At 43.1% G+C, this 24,074-nt stretch overlaps 2 protein-coding genes across 3 annotated transcripts in view; both read left to right on the forward strand.

Annotated features, from left to right (window-relative positions):
• Positions 1-24,074, forward strand: part of Pip5k1b (phosphatidylinositol-4-phosphate 5-kinase type 1 beta) — a 268,940-nt gene that overhangs the window by 74,157 nt on the left and 170,709 nt on the right. The gene's annotated exons all lie outside the window — the stretch shown is intronic.
• On the forward strand, positions 969-4,017 carry Pabir1 (PP2A Aalpha (PPP2R1A) and B55A (PPP2R2A) interacting phosphatase regulator 1). Its single transcript, XM_052188095.1, has one exon. The coding sequence runs from the start codon at positions 1,597-1,599 to the stop codon at positions 2,455-2,457; it is 861 nt and encodes a 286-aa protein (XP_052044055.1). The 5' UTR covers positions 969-1,596; the 3' UTR covers positions 2,458-4,017.

Raw genomic sequence — 24,074 nt, forward strand, 5'->3', positions numbered from 1 at the left:
CTCTTGCCTCTGGCCCTCTTTCAGCTCATCCCACGTAGCCAGACTGGTGTTCAAACCATAAACCAAGCTGAGTGTGACGCTATATGCCCTTACTACTTCCTTTGGGGCTGAGGTGAATCACTGGAGCCCAGAAGTTTGAGATTAGCCTGAGCAACCACTTAGTGAGACTCCAACTCAAACCATAAGATAAATAAATCACAAGCCTATTATTCCCCTGCCAAACACTGCTCAGTAGCTTCTTATCATAAGTGTAGGTGCCCAGTCCTTTTCCCTCTCAGGTCCTTTGCTGGTCTCCTTGCTTTTTCTTTCCCTGTTCCTCTCCCAGACTGGTGGGTATGTTGGCCCTTAGCATTGACTGGAACACTCAGCCCTGCCCCCACCTCCTGCAGTCCATAGGATTTGTCATTTACAACTGATCTTTGCCAATTGCCCCTTAACTTCTATCGGTAGTGCTTGACCACACTGTCCCACTTTTGCCAGCAAAGGCATACCACCAAAAGTCCCCTATTTGGTTGTCGTCCCCCGACTCCCACCCAGAAGAAACAATGTTCTCACACAAGTTTTGTTTCCTAGAACAGTACCTGGCACATAGTAAGTAGGTATGCCCAAATAGGAGACTTAAACGAACAAATACAATTGCCCTTTTAATGAGATTTTGTATTAATTACATAAGCCAAAACCTGTTATTCTATAAATGTGTCTATTTTTTTTTCTTTCATTGAATTCCCACACCAAGTGAACATTAGTAAGTGCATGGTTAATGGTAAAAATACGACAACTTTTTAAAAAATGTCACAAAGCTTCTTCCTTCCAACCGCCTTAGGTCTACTATTCTTTCTTGCCCCTCCCAGATTCTGCCCCAGTGTAAATTACCCTCCTCCTCTTTGGCCTTTTCCCCGTAGGTTCTAATCCCATGTCTTATTCTTCAGACCTCAGCCAAAGATTCGAGCAGTTCAGCTGCTACAGTATCCTTCTCTGCTTCCTTGAGAACGAGAACGCCCGAGAGTTTTTATTGTTCTCAAGAAAGCTCAGAACTTGCTCTTGTCCAGCATCAGGCTAACAACCCTCTCCTGATTCCTGTCTGCCACCTAGCTGGGTAGCAGTGGCTTCCTGCTTCCAGGACAGTTTTACAAAGCACCGCTATTGCCTCCTTTAGACTTCGGAAGCCTGTGCCCCTTCCCTCTGGGAAGCCCATCCAGCCTAGGCCAAGCTCTATCGTGAAGCCCCACATCACCAAGGGACTGTCTTTCTGAGGTCACACTTGCTTCATAAACATATACTTCTGAATGCCCCGGCCTCTATACCCTGCCTTCCCGCGAGCCCGCGCCAAGTGACTATTTGCGGAAGGAACGAACAGAGGAATCGGCCAACCATCGCTCGCCCCTTCCCCCGTCGCGGCGCCACAGCAATGACGTATTAAGCTGGCGCCGCGAGAACGGGCGTGTCGGGGCGCCTGCGCGAAGGGGCACGCATGCGCAGAGGCGCGAGCCCGCTGACAGATTCTCGAAGGCGGCGGCGGCGGCGGCGGCCTTGGGCCGCGGGGAATGGGAGTCCCAGGGCACTGACTGAGCACCGCCCCCGCCTCCCTGCCGCGACATGGCTCAGGAGAAGATGGAGCTGGACTTGGAGCTGCCTGCGGGCACGGGCGCAAGCCCGGCGGAGGGCGGCGGCCCGAGCGGCGGGGGCCTCCGGAGGTCTAACAGCGCCCCCCTGATCCACGGCCTCAGCGACTCCTCGCCGGTGTTCCAGGCCGAGGCGCCCAGCACCAGGCGGAACAGCACGACGTTCCCGAGCCGCCACGGCCTGCTGCTCCCGGCCTCGCCGGTCCGAATGCACAGCAGCCGCCTGCACCAGATCAAACAGGAGGAGGGCATGGACCTGATCAACCGAGAGACGGTCCACGAGCGCGAGGTGCAGACCGCAATGCAGATAAGCCACTCCTGGGAGGAAAGTTTCAGCCTGAGTGACAACGACGTGGAGAAATCCGCCTCCCCAAAGCGCATCGATTTCATTCCGGTGTCTCCAGCACCGTCACCCACCCGGGGAATTGGGAAGCAGTGTTTTTCACCGTCCTTGCAAAGTTTTGTGAGTAGCAACGGATTGCCTCCAAGTCCTATTCCCAGCCCAACCACCCGATTTACTACCCGCAGAAGCCAGAGTCCCATCAACTGCATTAGACCAAGTGTTCTTGGACCATTGAAAAGAAAATGTGAAATGGAAACTGATTATCAGCCAAAGAGATTTTTCCAGGGCATCACCAATATGCTTTCTTCTGACGTTGCACAGCTGTCAGAGGCCGGTGTGTGTGTATCTTCTGATACCCTGGATGGAAACAGCAGCAGTGCCGGATCTTCCTGTAACTCACCAGCGAAAGTCAGCACTACCACCGACTCTCCTGTGTCTCCCGCCCAAGCAGCCTCCCCCTTTATTCCAGTAGATGAACTTTCCTCAAAGTGACTCACTCGTCTTGAATCCCCCTCCCCCAATGGAGAGAGAAAAAAATCAAGTTAGAGCAAGCACTGAACTTTGTTGATTACGTTGAAGCTGTTTCCTATTTGACTCTTCCCTCTTTTTGGAAATTCCTGAAATGTTATTCTAGAGAATTTCTATGTCAGGTTCCTGCGGACGCCCTTGAATTCAGTGTAGTAATATTTTCAGACTTTTTATCAATAAGTGTGTTGAAGCATACATTTTACGCTGCTAATATGTCTAAATACATATGTTATCCCTTGATTTTTTAAATAATTGAGAGCTCTATTTATTTATGGGATTATTAAGTTCTGATGAAAATATAAATGTTGAATTTCAGTTTAGTAAACTGATGTTTTAAAATTCCATAGTTCATGGCACACTAATTTTTGGTGTTTTCAATGGTTGCTGTTTTCCATCTACTGAAGAACTTACCTACTTACAGCTTTAAAAATAATATGTTAGTCATATCAGTCCATTGGTTGTCTAGTTTACCCAGGAGCCCTCGGATATTTAATGTCCTAGGCAGAAAGGTGGATGGGAGGGAAAAAAAAAAAAACACAAAAAGAGAATAACACTTTGAAGCAAATATTTTAAAATTAAGTATATAAAAGTAAATATTTAAGGACATTTTCTAACAATTTTCATAGTAACTCACAATAGCAAATCACATTAATATAAGTACAAAAATGAAAAGTTTCTTTTTGAAAACATTTTTAACCAGAAAGTGCATTCTTTTGGGTATAATCCTAAACAAGCAATGGGACAGTGCCTTGTAGTCTTAGCTCACTGAGGCAGGCGAAGGCAAGGCCCTTGCTGCCATTTCAGATTTAGCACTTGTGAAATGTAAACGGGAAGCACCATTGAGTGTTAGGAGAACACCCAGCAGACGGTACTCTCTCAATTCATGATAGACTTTAAGATAGCCAGTCTCCATTCTTAAAATCCTTGCCAATGAGAAGCCAGAGCAGCATTTGGCTGCTATTTTGCTCTGCCCATCTGTTGCCTTCATACTTTTCCCTTGCTCAGGAAGGAAGCAGTAGTTTCCTTGCCAACAGGTACTTCCCACCTCCTGCCTAGCTAGGGCATGGTTAGATAAAGGAACTTCTGACTTGGATTTCTAACAGTGTGATATATCTCTGTAGATGGAGCTATATTAACAGCATTGAAAATGTTAATTAAAGGCCAGTGATGTGCAGGAGCTCAGTGGACAGTCACATCCATAAATCATTACTTAGGTTTTCTTAAAGGTAGAAGTGTGGGGTACTTTTCTTTTACAATTAAGAAAAACAGCAAATGCTTTTTATATTATACTTTCTTACAGTACTTCATCTATCCTAGAAAGGTAAGACAGATAGATTGACCAAAAGGAAAAGGTTAACAAAAACAAAAATCAATACTTTAAGAAAGACCATGACAAAATTCCTACTTAACATTTTTAAGTTGTCACCTACAGACTTTAACAAGTATGTGGAATTTTTACAACTATGAGAATAAATGGAACTGGTCAACTCTTTAACAGTTGCATCAGGGTCCAGTGAAATGACATCAAGGGTAAGATTGTGTCTGTGTTTAACATTTTGGGGTAATAGTCTACTTGTGCTTCCATCCTGATTGTTTCTCAGTTTAAACCTGCATATCCAGTTTCCTTTTGGGTACCTTCACCTGCTTCTAGAGGAACTTTTAATAGCCTCAAAACAAAATTTACTTCCATACTTAATGTGTTCCTGCAGGTTGATGGCATCCCTGCCTCATTTCCTACACTGGATACCATTGACACATCTGATATCTTCCAGTTAAACACACTTAGCCCCTTCTCCCCAAGTCCTTTAAACTATATTTAAGATCCCACTGCAGCTCCTCTTGTCTCCAGCCTGTGTCTCACCTTTCTTTTGGCTTGATCTTCAGATTGCTCAAGAGTGATTTTATTATGCTATAAACTTAATTTTTTTTTCATTTTCATATTCAAAAACTATATCTTTTATAGCCCTTATAGTTTAGGCAGCCCTATATGGTCTTTAATGGTCTGGTTGTACCCTAAAGTTACTTCAGTCCTCTCAGTACTTAACCTCCCTCCTGCTGCAAATACTAGACTACTTGATAATTCTTAAATAGACTATATATTCTTATACATTTACACCTTTAAATTTTGTGTGTGTGCATGCAAGAGTGTGTGTGTACACATGGAGGTTGGAAAACAGTTTGTGTGAGTTGATTGTCTCTTTCCACGGTGTTGGTTCCAAGGACAGGAATCAGGTCCTCAGTCTTGGCACCAGGAACCTAAACTCACCCATTGGACCAGTTCTCCCCCTACTTTTTAATCCTCATGAATTTCTACTGAAATCTGTGTATAAACGGATTACGAAATACTTAAGTACTGTATATGTCTATTTAAAACCAGAAATATCTGACATTCACTGTGTAAAACTGATTATCTCTTTCTACAGGTAACATCCACTGACAGTTTGGTGTGCACTCCACAAGATGCATTGCTCTGCATTTTCCTGCATATATGTGTGTGTAGATGCAGGGACTCAGCACTTCTTGATGAGAAATGGCAGTTTCTCTTCATTTCTTGTACCCCGTGTTTGATCATTCACCAAGTCTTGCTGATTTCATCTCCTGGAATCTAAGTCCTGGTTTCAGTCTCTGCTGCCAGCAAGATCCAGGCTATTCTACCCTTCTTGGGCTTCTCTCCGCTGGGGCTCCGCTGGGGCTCAGCATACTCACTCCCAGCTGCTGTCCAGGCTTTGCTCAGGGTTAGGCTCCTAGAGTTGTTTGTTTCCTATTATTATTTTTATGAGTATACCTAAATATTGGTTCCAGCTCAGGGGCCTCGGAAGGAGAAGAGAAGCCCTTGCCTCCTGCCCTCACTAGCTTGTTTCCCCCTTAGTTTATTTATATATGTGGGTGGTATTAGATATGTTGCTTGCATCTATATCTATGCACCGTGTACCTGCCTGCTATTCATGGATGCTAGAAGAAGGCCTCAGATCTGATTCAATGTAACTGAAGTTACAGATGGTTGTGAGCTTCTATGTAAGTGCAGGGAATCGAACTTAGGTCCTTTGGAAAAGCAGCCAGTGCTTTGAGCTATCTCTCCAGCCCCACTTTCTGATTTTTAAATGCTCACTATTGGCTCTTATCTACATCCTTTTCCAGGTCACGTTCTACTAGGCATGGAAGCCTTTATGTTCCTAAGCTGTTGCTTTTCTAGGCTTGGTAAATCTTAAATAAGCTAAGGCTGTAAGAGTCTGTATGGATAACTTGCATCACCACAGTAACTTCACCCATTTCTTCTTAGCTCATGTGGACATTTTCTTCTAAAACATATTTTTAAGATACTAGTATTGCCAGTTCTTAAACTTTGACCTAAAACAATTAACAGCACTTAATTAAAAGTCTATTTTGTCATATCTAATAAACCACTGCAGTATATTTTCTTTTATTGTGGCTGTTTAAAATTTACATTATGAATGAAAGAAATGACAACGGTTTCCAAACAAACCCAAGGCTACTAGATGCTGGGACCTTTAAGCTGACTTTAAAGTGCTTGCCCTGTACAAGGACCTGCATCAGATTGCCTTTCAGTAATTCACAATGATTATGTCAAACTAATACATAACCCACCTCAAGAGACCACATGAGATAGTTGATAGGAAAATGTAGTCTGAACTTAGGAAAAGACTGAGCAAGGACACCTGTAGCTGTTGATTTACTTTAGGAGCAGTTTAGGGGTACAGAGGTGTGAAGGAAGACCTTTTGTGTGTGTGTGTGTGTGTGTGTGTGTGTGTGTGTGTGTGTAGGAAGACCTGTGTGTGTGTGTGTGTGCACACGTGTGTGTAGATGCTCCCTTCAGTCTTTAATTAAATGAGTGTAGGATATGTGAGAGTAGGGTCAGCAGTGAATGAGATGTTTAGTGACCTGAGAATGTGTGAAGGAGGCGCTGAAGAATGAAGGGAAGGCTGACCAGGCCACACTGGATTCCATTTGAATGAGCACAAAGAAGTGGGTTGAATTGACTATGTTTGGGAGTCAGCTCAGTAGGTACTTGTTAAGTGTACTGTGACACAATCATGCCTTGGAAAGTGCAGTAGAGTGAGAGGCATTGAGAATGGTCAGAGAAGAGAGTAGAAAGCGATGGACTGCCCTGCCTGTTCAGGGGCACTTTGGACTGTATTTTTTCACAGATGATTTTATTGAGCTAGAAGAGTAGCCCGCAAGGCAAGCTTCCACCTGAATTCCACTTACTCAATAGACACGCGTGTCATACTGCTCCCAACAGCCAAGATGCAGTTTGTTGACATCTAAGTAATTTTTTTCTGCTGGATAATTGAAGTAGTTTTTATAGAGCATGTGATGAAGTGCTTTCTGTGTATCCAGTATATTTTAGGAGCTAGTTTCCTGTGTGGACATTTTACCATTTACCTGAGATGAATGCTATCCTGGCCCTTGTTTTCTAAATGAGGAAATAGAGGCAGCGTAGTGAGGACACTTGCTGGGAATCCCAAGCTTGAAGTTGCGCAGTTGGTTACAGTCATCATGAAGAAACCGCAGAGCCAGGTTGCTGTGGTCAGTGGCTACACAGCCCTAACAACAGTGCTGAAAAATGAAGGAATGTTGGATTGACAGCTGACATTACTGTGTGCTTCTGAGCAGTTGCTTCCCTCTGTAACTTCCCCTGGATTCATGCCCAGCTCACTGGAAATGCAGGACACTGCTCCATCTCTCATGGGTGCTGCTTGCTCTGGAATTTAAAAACCTTGGGTAGTTTCTTCAGTGAAATAAGACCATCAGTTCTCACAAGACCCTGGCCTTCCTTGTGGGGAGTCATCTAATAACATAAAATTTTGTCAACAATGATAAATGAGTATCAATCTTTATATTATTTACATCTGGAAGGAAGCTCTCAATGTAGCATTCAGTATGGGCTCACACACACACATACACACACACACACACACACACACACTCAAGTTTGTTTTCTCACATCTCATTTTTTAATTTTGTCCTTGAAATTTGGTTCCTTTTTGGTTTTGTTTTTTTTTTTCTGATAATTTGTTTGAGGAGACCCGTTTCCCAGCAGGATAGGGCACTTGCTAACTTTGTTAGTGCTGCCACTTCTCCTTAAGCCAAATGATATATTCATTTAAAATGACATAATTCGTTGTCGTTATTGGGTTACAGGAGAATATCAGGAAGATTATTCCATCAGAAGTGAACTACTGAACTGTATGTAAGGACATCATTTCAAAGCTTTGCATTTTAAACTTACTTGCTATTTGAAATGATGAGAGATATCCAACCCTCCCTCTTAGTTTTTTATTGTTTTATTTAAATAAATATAAGATGTATTTTTCTGTTGAATATATATTCATACATTTTTATATTAAATTTAAGTTGACTCAGTTGTTTTTATATTTACTATTCTGAGGAAGCCAAGACCCAATTTGAGGCTTCTCTCCCTACTCCTCTACCATTTTTTAAAAGCTATTTTCTACGCATTTAATTCTAGCATTCAAGCAGCACAGATCTGAGTTCAAGGCCAGCCTGATCTACAGAACAACCAGGACCACACAGAAAAATCCTGACTCAAACAAACAAACAAACAAGGAGAGGCAGCTCTAATGTATGTAGTAGCTATACTCACAATCCTTTTGTTTGATTTTTAATTTGTCTGTGTTGAGCTTCTAGAATAAATTCTCATAGCAATATAAACTGACTCATTAACAAAGTCTAAGGTAGTGTGGTTCAAACTAGAACCCCAAGAGCCCATCTCCACTCATCTGTAGGAAGGGGACAGGACACTCTGGTTTCCCCAGCCTGACTACCGTCTAGGGTTTAGCTAACCAGGCAGCAGTGAAAGACAAGAGTGGAGAAAGAGCTTTTGTGCCCTAGCAAAGCAAGATAGTTATTTAAGGTAACCATTCTCCCACATACACACACACACACACACACTTAAAGGACAATGAAAGATTTCAGTGTTGCTGTGCACAATCACTGAAACTCGGAGACAAGTGGCTAATCAGGCTCAGTGTCTGCCCCTCCCACTGAGATCCCTGAGCTCTCACCGAGGGTGCAGGTTGGTTGGTTATTTATTTATTTGTTTGTTTATTTATCTTTAGCATCGGTAAATGTTGTCTGAAGCTGTCACGCTGGACCCTTCTGTGACTAAAGAGACAGCATGACTTTATTTTTTAAGATTTATTTATTTATTTTATGTATATGAGTACACTGTAGCTATCTTCAGACACAACAGAAGAGGGCATCAGATCCCATCACAGATGGTTGTAAGCCACCATGTGGTTTCTGGGACTTGAACTCAGGACCTTGGGAAGAACAGTCAGTGCTCTTAACTGCTGAGCCATCTCTCCAGCCCCTAGCATGGCTTTCTTGAACGTTTATGTATTCTTTGTTTTTCTTCCTTCAAAATTTAAAGTCAGGCTGTGTTTAAGAATTACTGCAAGTTACTGTCTTGATGTTCTTTGCTTTAAGTCCCTGAAGGAGGGGGTGGTAAATAATGACAATAACTTTAAGAACCAGGTGACTTGGGGTCAAGAATTACAATTCCATCTTGCCACTGAAAAAACAAAAAAAAGCAAAAACACAAAAAAACTCTTGCAACCTGAGTTAAAATTTTGTATCCTTCTCAAGGCTTCCTTTACCACACTGCTTACTACAGAGATTTCTGGACTCAGCTAGAGTGTGCACCTCTAATGACCGACTACCCCTTAATTCTAAGATTAAATCAAAGCAAGCAGCAGGAAAGACAGCCTCTCCTCCACACAGCCCCTGCATTCCAGGACTGCCCACACAGTTGCCTGTAGATCCTGCTCACACATCTGCCTGTGCTTTCTGATAGTGCATCTGTCCTCTCCCTAACAAGACTACTCCTCCTCCTCCTCCTCCTCCTCCTCCTCCTCCTCCACAACAACAACAACAACAACAACAACAGCAACAGCAACTGGCCCCTTAACTCCTTTAAAGGGGCAGAGTGGTTCTGATGATCTCCCGGGGCTCTCTTGGAGGATTGTTTCATAGACAGAACATCTCCTTGTCAAACCACAATGGACTGAATTCTATTTGTGTGTTTCTTTGCCTCTTTCCCCATGCGAAGGTGGGAACTAAGTCTCTTAGCCCCTAAGAGCTGAGCAAAGCACATCAATTAGCCAAGCATTTTCTAAATGGATGAATCGATGGATACGTGGATAAATGAGAACCGGGTTTTTTGGTTGTTTGTTTGTTTGTTTGTTTGAGTGATTGATTCATTGATTGATTGGTTGATTTTGTGATATTTGTGGTGAGATTCTTTTTCTTCCATTAATTGTGACAAGAAGTGATTGGACACTGGTTATTAAGCACTTACTCGGGAACACTGTGTCTTTAAGTGAGGAATGCAGTGAGAGTCTTAGTGGAAGGAGTCCAGTCACATGGCTGAGCTCTTAACAGCTTCCTAAGAGACCAGAGGTTCATTCATTAAGCCATTTTATGTGAAAACCTATTATGAGCCTCCCACTGGCTCATAGAATATATTAATGTCCCTTAGGATATATTAGTGTGAAAAACAGAGTTTCCTGGTCAGCAGGACACACATTTTGTTTATATTCTAACAGGGTGGAGAGGAGAATTATGTGTGTACATATATGTAAAGGATAACTTACCGTGTCTTAAGAACAATAAGGAGGTCTGGGAGGCAGGAATAGAAGTACTTTGAATGAAAGTGAGAACCAGGGATAAAGCACAGAAGTCCCGTGATTGGTTTTAGGTTTTTGTAAGGAACACTCTTGAAAAGTTGAGAATTGATTTAGGGGAAAGGGCAGGGTAGAAATGGGGATAATTTGGAGGCTTTCCAGCAGTCTGGGTATGAGATTATGATGACCTGGGTAAGGTTGACAGTAGTGGGTAGAGGAGTAGTTGTTCAGTTCTAGATGGATTTTTAAAGGTAGAGCCAACAGATTTTGCTGGCAAGTTTAAGGTGGACAGGAGCAAGGCAGTGAGACCTCAGGAGCAGTTCTGTGGATGTGACCTGAGCCACAGAAAGTTTTGGAACTGCCGTCAGCTAAGACTTGGGAATAAATTTGCTAGTGGAGTGTGGAGTGGGCTTATAGCTGGGGCTGTGGAAATGCATACCACTGGTACCCACATTCTGGATATGATTTTAAGGGAGTGATCTTTATTAAACATCTGAGCTGGGGTGGGGAGGTCAAACGACAAGTTAGATGACTGAGTCTCAAGTTCAGGGAAGAGGATCTTGCAGATACACAGGAGTTATCCACCTGTGGATACTTTGAAAGTTGAGATTAAACAAGTCTGCTAAAGGGTTAGGCAGCGGTAAAAAGAATAATAACCAAGCTTTGGGGTACACAATGACACTGGAAGGTCAGGAAGAGAAAGAAAGAGAAGGAACCATGAGGGAAGTAGGAAAACCAAGCAAGTGCTGCTCCTGGAAGCCACGGGAAGACATAGGCAGGGTTCATGGTCCTGCACACTGCTGGACGTCTCGCAGGTAGGATGAGAAGGAATCACTGAGCTCAGAGACTCAGTGACATGGAGTCATTTCAGTGGAGCCCTTGGGGTGGGACCCTAGTTAGAAGGGTGTGTGGGGGGAAAAGAATGAGAGTCAGGAGAGAGTCAGGCAGAGATAAAGCAAATGGAGGAAAGACGGGAGGACGAAAGACAAAGGAAAGACAGAAAAAAAAGAAGACAATCAGATGGAGGAAAGATGATCGGACAAAAGACAGACACAGGAAACTGTCTGAACAAAGGCTTGAATTCCCAAGGCCAGAGAGCATCTGAAGCACAGGGTTGCTAGCTCCCTTTTCCTGTCTTGATGGTATTACTAAGCAATTTACAGCAAATATTCCCTTACATTATATATGATTGTAGTTTCAGAAAGATACATGGGGAAAAAAATCAGCTGACAGTTATCTCCCCTCCCCCATGTGGCATTTTGTAATGGAAAATAAATCTATAAATTAGTGTTTTCACTGCAATCCTGAGTTAGCCATTAGCACTAAGAGCTTATGATTCATTTCCTCATGTCTTGTCTGGCTCATTTTATTCCCTTGTCATTTATTTTTCTTCATGGCTTCTTTTCTACTTATAAATTGAAACTCAGTCTCATACCCACGGCATAATTATTTCTGTAAGTTTGGCCCAGTTTCTTAGCCTAGAGACATGTTCTTTTTTGGTGAGTGCTGTGAATTTTTAAAGTAGTTCATGATCCGCTAGTGGCAGAGATTTTCTGTTTTAATTGTTATTCCTTTTAAAAATTATTGTTGAACAGTACAAGACAGGATCGGGATATTTTCTTCACCTGGAACTGCTCAGTTCTAATATAAAATGTCACTAGATTTCATCTGGAGAATTTGTCAGTCTGTCCTGGTCCTTTGCAGACGACTTAGGGACAGCCGGGCAATGTTCATATCCCAGAAGGAGGAATGCCTTCTGGAAGTGCTGATCTCGGTCCTGAGGTTGCAATTGATCTTTCAGACTCCACCAAGCACTGCCTGCTTTCTGCAGAGCATCTCTTAACTCTTCTGCTGGGTTCTCTCTGAATTTCTGAACTGCCAAGTGCCTGAACCTTTACTTTGATGTTTTGCTGTTTGTCTGTCTTTGTGTGAGTGGTGTGTGTGTGTGTGTGTGTGTGTGTGTGTGTGTGTGTGTGTGTGTGTCTGTAAATATGTATGTCTGTGTGTGTCTGTGTATGGTATGTGAGTATATCTATGTGTATGGTGTGCGTGAGTGTGTGTGTCTGTGTGTGGTATGTGAGTTTATGTGTATGGTGTTTCTATGTGTGAGTGGTGTATCTGTTTGATGTATTGTGTTTGTATAAGTGTGTGTAAGTTAGTATGTGTGTAGCTGTCCATGTGTATCTCTGTATAGTTGTATGTCTATGAGTTTATGTGAATATGACTGTAAGGTATCTGTGTGTGAGCATGTGTGAGTTTGTATGTGGTATCTGTGTGTGTATGTGAGTTTGCATGGTGTGTCTGTGTGTGAATGCGTATGGAGGTGTCTATATGTGAGTGTCTGTGAGTTTGTATGTGGTGTCTGTGTGCAAGCATGTGTGAGTTTGAATGGGGTGTCTGTGTGCAAGCGTGTATGTGTTTGTATGGGGTTCTAAGTGTGGCCACATATGGGGTATTGGTACATGGTCTGTGTGAGGGTTGAAAGAGCTCGGCCTCTATAAACTGGTAAACCATACTCTCTACTTCCCAACTTTGTCATCTTATGCAAATTAGTCTTATGTTCTTGTCTTCTCACCTATTAAATGGGGGTAGTTTCTACCTCACAATATCATAAGGATTAGAAAGGGGAGAACATAAAAGTATTGTGCAAACTAGGGACAAGCAAGTGGAAGTCTAAAACAGAAGAGTGCATACGTACATGTGAGGTGAATACCCTTACCCTCGTGGCACACTTCCTGAAGGAAGGGGTGCTTATTCATTCTTTCCCTCCTGCTGACCCTCAGCTGTGGAGAAAGCATGACGTATGCTTGTTGGAGATGGCGGATGCTCATGGAGCGGCAGTGTGTGTCTAGACAGGCTTTGCACTCTGATGGGCATGTTAGTGTTGGGAAACCTGTTAGCCAAACACACTGCCTATTCTAGGGAAGAGATCATTCTAATGGCCCAGGGTTCCACACAGATCTTCAAGTGCTTGAGAAATCTGCCAGCTTAGCCCCTCATTATTCATGTGTTCGTAGTGTAGAAATTGGCTTTACTTTGAACATAATTCATCAACGTTTATAAATTTAGGAGAGACGCTTAAATCATATTCACTTTTGAATGAACTTTCATATGCTATGTTCTTGAATACTGTGCATAAAGTTAAAAGTAAAAAAAAAGGCTAAAAGCAATTACATACCCTGTAGATATGAAAGATACTCTTTTATTTAAGAACTAGAAATGTAATGAATGACTCTTCCTGCCTTGCCAGCGTTTCAGACCTCCTGTGATTAAACATATTTGTGTGATTTTCACACAGACATAGCCTACTACTGCTACCCATCAGCCTGGGGAGCTTTCTTTGCTCTACCTAACGGAAATCATGAGCAGGTAAGGAGAAGCTCTTCCAGTGATGGAGGCCCATAGGTTCTTGTCTTTGGCTGCCACTAGAATGGTGGGTACAGCCTCTTTCACTGCTGTTTCTGCTCAGCTGCCACTTTTGCCATACCAGTTCACCCCTTTCTCCTAGTACTGAAGCTCAAAAATAGGGAAGGAAAACGATCCTTGGGAGAAGCTAATGGACCTGGTGTTGCAGCCAGGGGAAGCACAGGGGATTGTCTCCTGGTTGACTCAGAGTTGAGCCAAACAGCCCAAAGTCAGTGGCAAAGGTGCCAATTATTGACAGCTCCTCATGCAAATGGAGGATTGTGTTTACACCAAGGTTATGGTCCCCAGTAGGCCAAGCCAGGATAAAAATATCACTAGAGCTTGGCAAGCCTTGTAATGGGAAAGCATCTGATGTGACTGAAACAATCATCACTGATAAGTTGTTGCATTATTGAGCTCAAGTTGTGTGTCAGTAGCAAGCAGCTGTGGTTGTAGAATCGCCTCCTCAGGGTATCACATGGAATAGTCAAAGCAGTAAATGGTCCAGTGCTCAAAACAGACAAGGGAATGGTCTAACAGCTGTAAGTTACGGAGTCAAATCATGCTGATCTCCCAGTAACATTAAAGCAGAGATGGTGATAAAGGCATATCACTAACTTTGAGAGTATTGAACAGATGTTATCCATCTTATTATCACATACTTGTTTCTGTTCATTGCTTCTTCCCCTTGTAATGTACTGTATTTGTTAACCTTGTTTGTCAACTCGATTGGCTTGAGAAGACCCCTAGGTGTGTCCTAGAGGGTATCTCCAAAGATGATTAAGGGAGCCAGACCTACTTTAAATATGGGTGGACCATTCAGTGTGAGCTAGAAACCCAGGAAGAAGAAAGGGAGGCATCTGTGCTCCTCTTGCCCACCTGGTGTGAACTGTTTGCTTCTCTGTGTCCTTCCAGCCTTGGAGGACTGGAACCTCTGACACCATGAGCCAACATACATAAATATTTGTCTTCCTTGAGTTGTTTTGTCACAGCAGCACCAAACAAACAAACAAACAAAACAAAAACCCTAATACATGTATAACCGATGTTTTCAATATTCCTCTGTGTCATTTGAATAACTTTCTTCTATGAGTGTACTATAGCATTATTACCCAGAAGATACTGTCTCTGTGGGGAGGGTTTTAGATTTGTTTTTAAACCTAAGCTGTTCTGATATACATCTAAACAAACTTAAAATCTGAAAACCACAAGTACTTTTTGTCTGTCTTAGTTACTTTTCTGTAGATGTGAAGACACATCATGACCAAGGCAGCTGATAGAAGAAAGACTTTATTGGGGCTTACAGTTCCTGATGGTGACTCTGTGACCGTCATGGTGGGAAGCATGGCAGCAGGCAGGCAGATCCGGTGCTGCAACTGTAGCTGAGAGCATACATTCTTTTCCACAAGTAGTAGGCAGATACAGCTAACTGGGAATGGTGTGGGCTTGTGAAACCTAAAGCCTTCCCCCATTGACACACCACATGTCCTAATCCTTCCCAAACAGTTCTACCAATTTTGGATCAAACACGCAAATATATGAGCCTATGGGGCCATTCCCATCGAAACCCCACCACATTGGCCTTGCCAATAAAATGACTGTCATGAGAACTTGATTCAGTTCTGTTTGTTCTTAAAATAATTCTTAGTTTGGAGTGATTTTTTTTTTGGCAGTTGTGTTTAGAGTTATTTTGTCACTGGAAAAATAAACCAAATGTTCTCTGAAAATAGTCTGTATTTCAGATTTTATTTTTTCAAATGAGTCTGGGATAGGCTTTTTTCCATTGATCCAAGCTAGGGATTTTAAATCATGGATATGGGGAAATGCTGCTCTGAAGTCTCTTTTTAAACCACAGTGGTAAGAGATTTGAAGTTAGGGATTGTTCTGGGAGATCAGTAATCATTACACTTTTGCCTTTTCAGTGGTAAAAGGCTGGGGAATGAGGTGGGGGGCGGGGGCAGTAAACTGATGGCAGGGTTAACATCTGCCTGTGAGCTTAAAAGTAGGTTTAAAGTCACCATCTTTCATCTTCCTTGGCTAGGGCAAGCTGAGATCTCACATTTTCTCGATAACAGGTAAGGTACTGGATATTTTCCTCTAGCTGTCCATTAAGACATTTCAGAAAGATACGTGTTCTGACATTAGAGGTAGCATATCTTATGACATGCAATAAAAGTGGTGTTATGGCATCGGGAGTCCTTGCCGACAGGATGCACTTGCTTGCTTGGATTTTGGTTTTTTGTTTCTTTTTTATTTCTTCATTTGTGTGTTTGTTTGTTTCTTTGAACTAGGCTCTCTCTATTTATCACCTTTGCTAGCCTGAATCTTGATATGTAAACCAGACTGGTCTCAGACCCACACTGAGATTAAAGGCATGGATGTGACACTGTATTCAGCCTATATATGCTAGGTTTATGGATATAAAATATGGGCAATAAAGCAAGAATCACGATGTTTATTTTAAAATGTAAGGATATTTTGGATTAGGGTTTGTGTGTATGTGTGCGGTTTAATGTTTTTATTTCTCTGTATTTCTGTAGTCCCTGTAATTTTTTTCAAATAAGATAATTGTTATTCTGTTAGGAAATTGCTAAACCATTTTATCCCACAAAGTGAGAGGCATGCATATGGCATAGTCAGATGTTCCTGTAACTATTTCCTGTCTCCGGGGCATACTTTTCCTCTGACTTGGATTTAATTACTTGCAAATTAAGATACACAAAGAGATTAAGAGATAAAATGCGCAAAAAACATGCAGTCCAGATTATCTTCTAGATGTTTGCATGTGCTGAAGATCACTGTGCACATTGCTGCCTCTGCATTGAAAAGGCACTTTCTGACATGCTGAACGAGGAAGATTAGCCGTGGAAAAAAACCAGGTTTGGACTAAAGAGACAGATGGGCTGTAAGAAACTGGTCTTATTTAAGTATTTTCCACATTAAATAGGTGTCTAGTATGGATATATTACTACCATGAAATTTTAAATAAATGGCTTTTCATCCACGATTACTTTAATGCCCTGTGGGATGCCACATAATAGCCAATGTGGACATTTGAAGATAAAAATATGTTAAAGCCCAGATCTGAATTAAACTCAAAGTACAATGATTCCTTTATTAATTTTGGTCTCTTTTGTAAGAAAGGATTCTTTTTTTTTAAGTTTAGAAAGTCTAATTAACTAATTAGCAAAGCTTTGGAAAGTGATAATTGGGATGAATTTCTGGTAAAGTTATAAACTACCGGCCTGATAAATATTTCCCAAGCATGCACTGTGGGCCAGCCATTGCATTTCGTGAAGAACTTCAGCATACAATGCGCACATTAAGCCCTTGACTTATATTGTAGCGAGGGGTAATTGCAACAGAAATATAATAAAATCACTCCTGGTTCCAAATTTTCAGAAGGAACTAGCAAAGGCTGTGAACTTGAACCGTACTGAAGCACCTGCTTTGGGAAGAGTGGCTAAGAGGGTCCGTCATAGGCAGAAGAGAGATGGCACAGCAGCTAGAACAAGGACAGGCTTGGTTGTTGGGACAGTTCAGTTCAAGCTTTGCAGACTAAGGCGATGAGGAGTATCACACGAAGTTGCAGAGAATGGTGATGTGACAACAATGACTGGCTAAGGGCTTAGGGAACAAAGAAAGAAGGCTGAATTTTATTATAGTGCAAGGAAGGCATTAACAGAAGGGACAAGTCTAAGCCAGATTTTTTTTTTTTATCATTTTTGCCACATGAACAATGATTGTGGGGATGAGGGGGGTGAGGAGTTATGGGGTGGACCAGTTGGGCTGCTACATTTGTCTAGCTAAGGTATGTTGGTTCCTAAGCTGAGGACAGCGTCCAAATTAAAGGTGAAAAGTGGCTTTGAAGGTTCCCAGGATGTAAGGGAGGACATTCTGAAAGGCAAGAGTCTACATTAATTCCTAGCTTGATGAATTGATTGAGGAAAAATATTAAAGGAGACTGGATAAGTTGGAAACCCCAAAGGGCCAGCAGCACAGAGGAGTGTGAGATTTTGTGTAAGACTTGAAGATGTCCTAAGTCTAATGGGCGTGTGAGGCTTCAAGGGGAAGTGTCTTTAGAGCAGTGGTTCTCAGCCTTCCTAACATTGCAACCCTTTAATGCAGTTCCTCATGTTGTGGTAACCCCCAACCATAAAATTATTTTTGTTAATCATAATTTTTGTTTTTCATAACATTTTGCTGTTATGAATTGCAATGTAAATGTGACCTTGTGAAAGAATGGTTCGGCCCCCAGAGGGTCATGATGCCTTGGTTGGGGACCACTGCTCAAGGGCTGTAGGGCACATGAGTTGAAGTCAAGTGGGATAAAATGACATGTGATACCAGACTGGGTGGCTCATGTCTGTGACCTTAAAACTCAGTGGCTTGAAAATAGGGTTTTTCATGTAAGACCATCCCAGAGTGCTTAAGGTTGAGGCTGTTGGAGAAACCTAGCAAGAACTTGCCTCAGAGGGGAAAAAATACATGTGAGATAGCCAATCTTCCCATAAATTTTATTTGAAAAGACATTGGAGTGGAATGTAATACATTTTACCAAGGAGGTAAAGATATTTGTCCACTGATACCTACAAAACACTGATAAAAGAAACTAAAGACTATATAAATGAATGGAATTATGTCTCATGGTCACAGATTAGAAAAGGTATTATGTCTGTATCACCCAAAGTGATGTTCAGACTCAATCCAGACCTTCTCAAAATCCCAATGGAATTTTATAGAAATTAGAACATCCTAAAAATCTTTTGGGACTACAAAGGATCTCAGATATACAAAGCAGTTTTTTTTTTAAATGGATTCATCTCACTTTCCGATTTCAAAGTATATTGAATACTACAGTAATCAAAGCGGTATGGCACTGACATAAAAATAGATATAGAGACCTATAAGATGAAATATGAGTCCAGAAACAAACCCAAGCATATATTGTCAGTTGGTCCCAAACTAGGATGCTGGAAGTTTACACTAGGGAAGAAATAAAGTATTCAGCAATTTGCAGCAGGAATCCTGAGTATCTTTATGCAAAAGAATCAAAGTTACATTACACATTATACAAGCAACTCAGTATGAAATCTTAATAAGGTGCCAGAAACTCTAAAAGATTCCTAGAGAAAAAAATAAGAAAAGAATCATGAAGTTTTGATCAAGGTGAGTGAGGGGGATTGACATGAATGGAATAGAACGCTGATTCCCTTATGGTATCCAGAAGGCATGGAAAGGGGAATCCTACAAATCAATAGCAAAAGTAAGGATAACCTAGATTTTAAAATCACAAAACACACTTGTTCCTGTCAGTTCCTTTAAGGAAATAAAAAAAAAATGATGCTGATGTGGGCGAAGATACTTCTGAAAAGTAAACTGTCAGAGCCTACAGGCTTATGGCTAAGTTCTTCCTTACTTCCAAACCATAGGAGTTGACAGGGCTTTATAGTAAGATTGCAACATTATTCCTGTTATATACTACAGTAGGCTGCGTGAAAGAAATGGATTGGGTCAGGGCAGACTGAGACTCGGGGGAGACATGAGCAAAAATCCAGAAATAAGTTTTTCAGTTAAAGATCACTTTGCTTTGAGCCTGTACTACATCCCTGTAGAGTCATTAGAGGTTATTTCTGTGCTAAAAATTTTGAGATCTTAGCAAAATCAATAGGAAGACACTCCGGGATTTGAGAAATGGGGTACACAAACTCGCATTACAGAAACATCCCTTTTAGTAATAGCTGTCCCAGACAGGTAGACTAATTAGGAGTCTAAGGAAATTATCTATGGAAGAAATGATGTGTGTGTGTGTGTGTGTGTGTGTGTGTGTGTGTGTGTGTGTGTGTGTATTTTATCAAGAGGGTAGCAGGAAAATGCAGAGAAAGTTTAGGTTAAAGAATACTTAAAAAGCTGGGCTGGTGTCCCGCGCTTTCGTCCCGCCAGCAAGAACGATGCGGCACACTCAGGATCCTTCTGCAGCCAAGCTTTATTGGCGCTTTTCGTGGAGGGAGACCCCGGTCCAACATGGACGCCGTTTATATACCCCTTGGCGTGACGTGTACACACCTGATTGGCTGTTTACTTATGACCTCATTGCAGAGATTTGGCGCGAAAATACTCTTGCACTTGCGCAGATAGCTTGTTCACTAAGAAAGCGGAGCTGGCACAGTGGAAGCCGGCGCCATCTTGTAATGGCAAATACAGTCGCGGCTTTCCACAGGCTGGGAAAAGTTGATTGATCAAGCGGTGTGTTAAAGGAGAGTCCGAGGGCTTTGGGCTGTCTGTAGTCGGCTAGGATATGACGAACTGGATCGGAACACAATTCATTTCTCACACCTGTAAGGCACATAGGAACCCTGCAAGTGACTGTGACTATGCAGCCTGAGCTCTGAAAGGGACTGGGCTCAAGAGTATCAGGGAGTCATTTCCAATAGATTGCAGTTGAACCCATTGCTGGTAGGGATTATGCAGAGAGTGGTTAGGGGAAAGAAAGGGAGGCGAGCCTGAAGATCACTGAGTATTTGAGAAGGACCAGAGATAGAAATAGAGAGGGGGAGGGGGAGGGCTTGTCAAAGACATAAGAAAGATGAGAAGTGTTCTGCGAACTTGAGGGCAGGTCGAACGTAAGTAGTCCTTACTGTGTCTTCTCTGAAGTTCCCCCTCCATAGAAGATGGAAAACATATGACAATGGTCCAAGATGCTGACAAAGTTTGCCTCCAGGACTCCGCAGACTTAAACATCAGTCTCAGTAACTGAGAATGCCAACTCTCACCCCACAAGTTGCAGAGGAAACACCTGGGTACCATTAGGGTAGGCAAAGAACAGCCTTGGTGTGACTGGTAGCCGACGGAAGTTGGACCCTCAGTGGAAGCGGACCAATTGTTTAAGGGTTTGATCCAAATTTGAGAGCTTGCAGGCAACTCTGAGTGCCTCAGAGAACTCAACGAAGATGCTGAATGAGGAGAGCAAGCAAGAGTCTGCTTGCATCCTTGTGGTGACCCTGGCAAGGCAGTTTGGGGCTTTCTGTCAGTAAGTCGGGAAGGGTGACAAAGAATATCCACTAGTCCTTTGATGATTTTTGACATTAAATGTAAGGAGCGTGAGACAAGTCTGCAGTTTGGAAGGGGGATGGGCAAGCAGGAAGGGAACATGGAGTAAGGTGTCCTCCCAGGCAAGAGTTAAATTCTTATGTCCTCTGGTTAAAGAGCCCTGTGAGAGGAAGAGGTTCAAGACTATGGGAAAAGGCAGGAGCAGTGGGAGGGGACTCCAGCAGGTGTGTGCTAGGGAGTATGTTAGTCAGTTTTGTGTCTCAGTGACAAAGTTACCTGAACTAGACAACTAAAATGGCTCTCCCCTACCCCAGAAATTTCAGTCCTGGCCTTCTTGCTCCATTGTCACAGGCCTGGGAAGCACATGCTGGAGCAAAACAGCTGATTTCATGTTGGCCAGAAAGCTAGGACAGGATACACTTCAAAGTCACGCCCTGGGACCTCCTTCCTCCATCCACACTCCGCCTCATACTTCCCATCACCTCCCCAAAATGCCATTGTATCATGAAGTCATCAAAGGACTCATCTGTTGATTAGCACTGAGCCCTCAGGATCCAGTGCCCTCTCTGTGCTTGGCTCCACCATTAGAAGACCAAGCCTTCAGTATATGAGCCTTAGAGAGTGGGACTCACCGTAGCTGCCGTGAAAGAGCACACAAAGGACACGTGCTCCACTATGTTCATAGCAGCCTTATTTATAATAGCCAGAAGCTGGAAAGAACCCAGATGTCCCTCAACGGAGGAATGGATGCAGAAAATGTGGTATATATACACAATGGAGTACTATTCAGCAATTAAAAAACAACGAATTCATGAAATTCTTAGGCAAATGGTTGGAACTGGAAAATATCCTGAGTGAGGTAACTCATTCACAAAAGAACACACATGGAATGCAATCACTGATAAGTGGATATTAGCCCAGAAGCTCTGAATACCTATGACACAACTCACATATCAATCATTCCCAGAAGAAGGAAGGAGAGGGCTCTGGTCCTGGAAAGGCTTGATGCAGCATTGTAGGGAATTACCTGGACAGAGAAGTGGGAGGGCATTGATTGGGGAACGGGCGGAGCGAAGAGGGCTTATGGGACTTATGGGGAGGGGGGAACCAGGAAAGGGGAAATCATTTGGAATGTAAACAAAGAATATATAAAAAAAAAAAAAGAAACCTTGGGCCAAAATGAATGGGTGTGGTCCTTGAGAGCACAGGCAGAAGGGGTAGTAAACAAAAGGACCATTATTCCTCTGTGCAGCAGGAGCAGGATGCAGACAGTTGTCATGCAGAAGACTTAAGGAGATAAATGGGTTGGTGGTCCATGACAGGACTAGCAGAACTGTGAACCACAGCATTGCCCGCCTTGGCACTAACATTGAGATCTTTGACCAGTCATTTAGTCTCTCTGTCGCTTCTGTGTTCCCTGTAACCAAGCAGTGAGCTATACCTTGAGTTATGGAAGAACTTCCATGAGTTAATTTGTTCCATACAAGAGCATTATGGCCTGTAACCTCATTATTGGTAGATCTGAGGGTGATTATAGTCTGGGGTGAACCTAGCACCTGTCTAGGTGAGTGGGTGGTGGATGTTGACCGGGGGAGAGGGTGATCTTATCAAAGGAGGTGATGTGTTCTGCCGGGAAGCCCTCAGAAGAGAGGGGCACTCAAGATTGGTCATTGAGAGGCTGCTTCAAGGACCGCGCACACTTGAGGCACAAGGCAAGAGTTCGCTAAGAGCCCGCCATGTCGTAAAAGAGCGAGCCCTTATGAATGTTGTTGACAGGAAGCCAGAGAGCCACCTATATCTAAGCTCTTTGCCCTGAGTGGGCTGGGTAGCGGAGGGTGTGGCCAGGCAGAGCATGACAGCATGCTGTACAAAGCCCCACGTGTTCCGGCCTCTTGTGGCTGTGGCTTTAAGAGCAGTGATCGAACCATTCTTGCCCTCTGGTGGTTCTCCAAATGAGAGTGGCTACAACTAGTAATGACACTAAATGTACGGAATAGATGCCACTGGCCAGTGACGCACCTGGGCTGTAGTTGATGGGCACTTCTCACAGTGCAGCCAAAGAGCACAGCTCGATTTCTGCTCTCAGGTGAGGATGCCACAGGCACAGAGATGGCGCTGTTTGGCCAAGCCGTGCAGCTTGGGGGTGGGGGTCGGGGTGAGAGGTGGTACCATTATTTAAGCTGGCACTGTGGTTTCACAGACTATCTCGACCACCCAGCTAGCGTAACTTGTCCTGTTTTATAAATGGCTGAGAGAGGGGAGTAACAGGTGGAGGTGGAGCTGATGCCAGGGTTATACCAGCTCATGGAGAGTCTGTTTCTGTCTTAAGTCAATGGGAGTTTGACTTGTAAGCATGAGAGTCCTACAAGGAGCTTTGAAGAGTTGTGCATGCATTATAGATACAAGGCCCTCCCAACCCAACTGCTAGCTAGGAAGAATGGTTTAACCTAGCCCTGCTGGAAGGTCACATGGCTCTGTCTGTCTTTCTACTGTCTCTCTCTAGCTAGCCTAGCCTCTGCATGGCCTGACGCATCGCAGAGATTCTGTAGAAGCACAGATGTGCTGGCTTAGCCTAAGCAGAGTCCCTCCTCCACTGCCATCAGCCAGACTGAGCGGTGGTGAGAGTTACCTCTGGGCAAAGAGCAAGAATTCTATAGCCTTCTGTAGTCAGTAAAGCTTGAAAACCTACACACTTCTGACTTAACCCCACGCTTCCCTGCCGCAAACAGAGCCAAGAGGCAGAGCTGTTTCCATTGCCCACCCATCAAGGGCTTTCTTCCTTTGTTTCCTCAGCTGGATTCAGAGCTTTTGGGTTTCACCTCAACACTACCACAGAAGTTTCCAACTGCACTCTAACTCTGGTCTTTTGTCCCATCTTTTCTGCTGTTAAGCAACGTTTTTTAGCGGATACACTTTATTTGTAAAGTATGTGGCTGCCCCCCCCCAAGGCCACATACAAGGTCAGCAACTGACCATTCGCTCAGCTTGGGTCACCCTGAAGGTCAAGATAATCCTTCCATAGTCAGGCCCTTCCTGCCCCGCCGACAGCCTTTTTAACCTTCTCTGGCATCCTGTTGATCTTTGAGACTGCAAACTTTGGATCTCTGTCACTCCTGTCACCTCCACATTTCTGTGTTTTGCCTCCTTTTGGCCTTGATTTCTTCAATTCAACCTCTGGTTCATTGACTCCTTCAGCTCCCAGTGTGTCCTAAACCTACACAGAGCCTAGCATATGTCAAGTGCTCTGCCGATATTTAATATTCAGTGATTAGTAACTGATTTGTGCTTTGTTGGCCTGGGTTTTATTTATTTATCTTGGCTTTTAAAGTTTTATTGCATTCTTTAGAACATTACACATAAGCCCTCTGACTGTGATGACCGAATACTAGTGAGAGGCAAAGCCAAGTGAAAGTATTAACTCCTAATCCCGCTAAAGACATCCTCTTTATTACATGCGCT

The sequence above is a fragment of the Apodemus sylvaticus genome, chromosome 1, assembly GCF_947179515.1.
Source record: "Apodemus sylvaticus chromosome 1, mApoSyl1.1, whole genome shotgun sequence".
NCBI lineage: Eukaryota > Metazoa > Chordata > Mammalia > Rodentia > Muridae > Apodemus > Apodemus sylvaticus.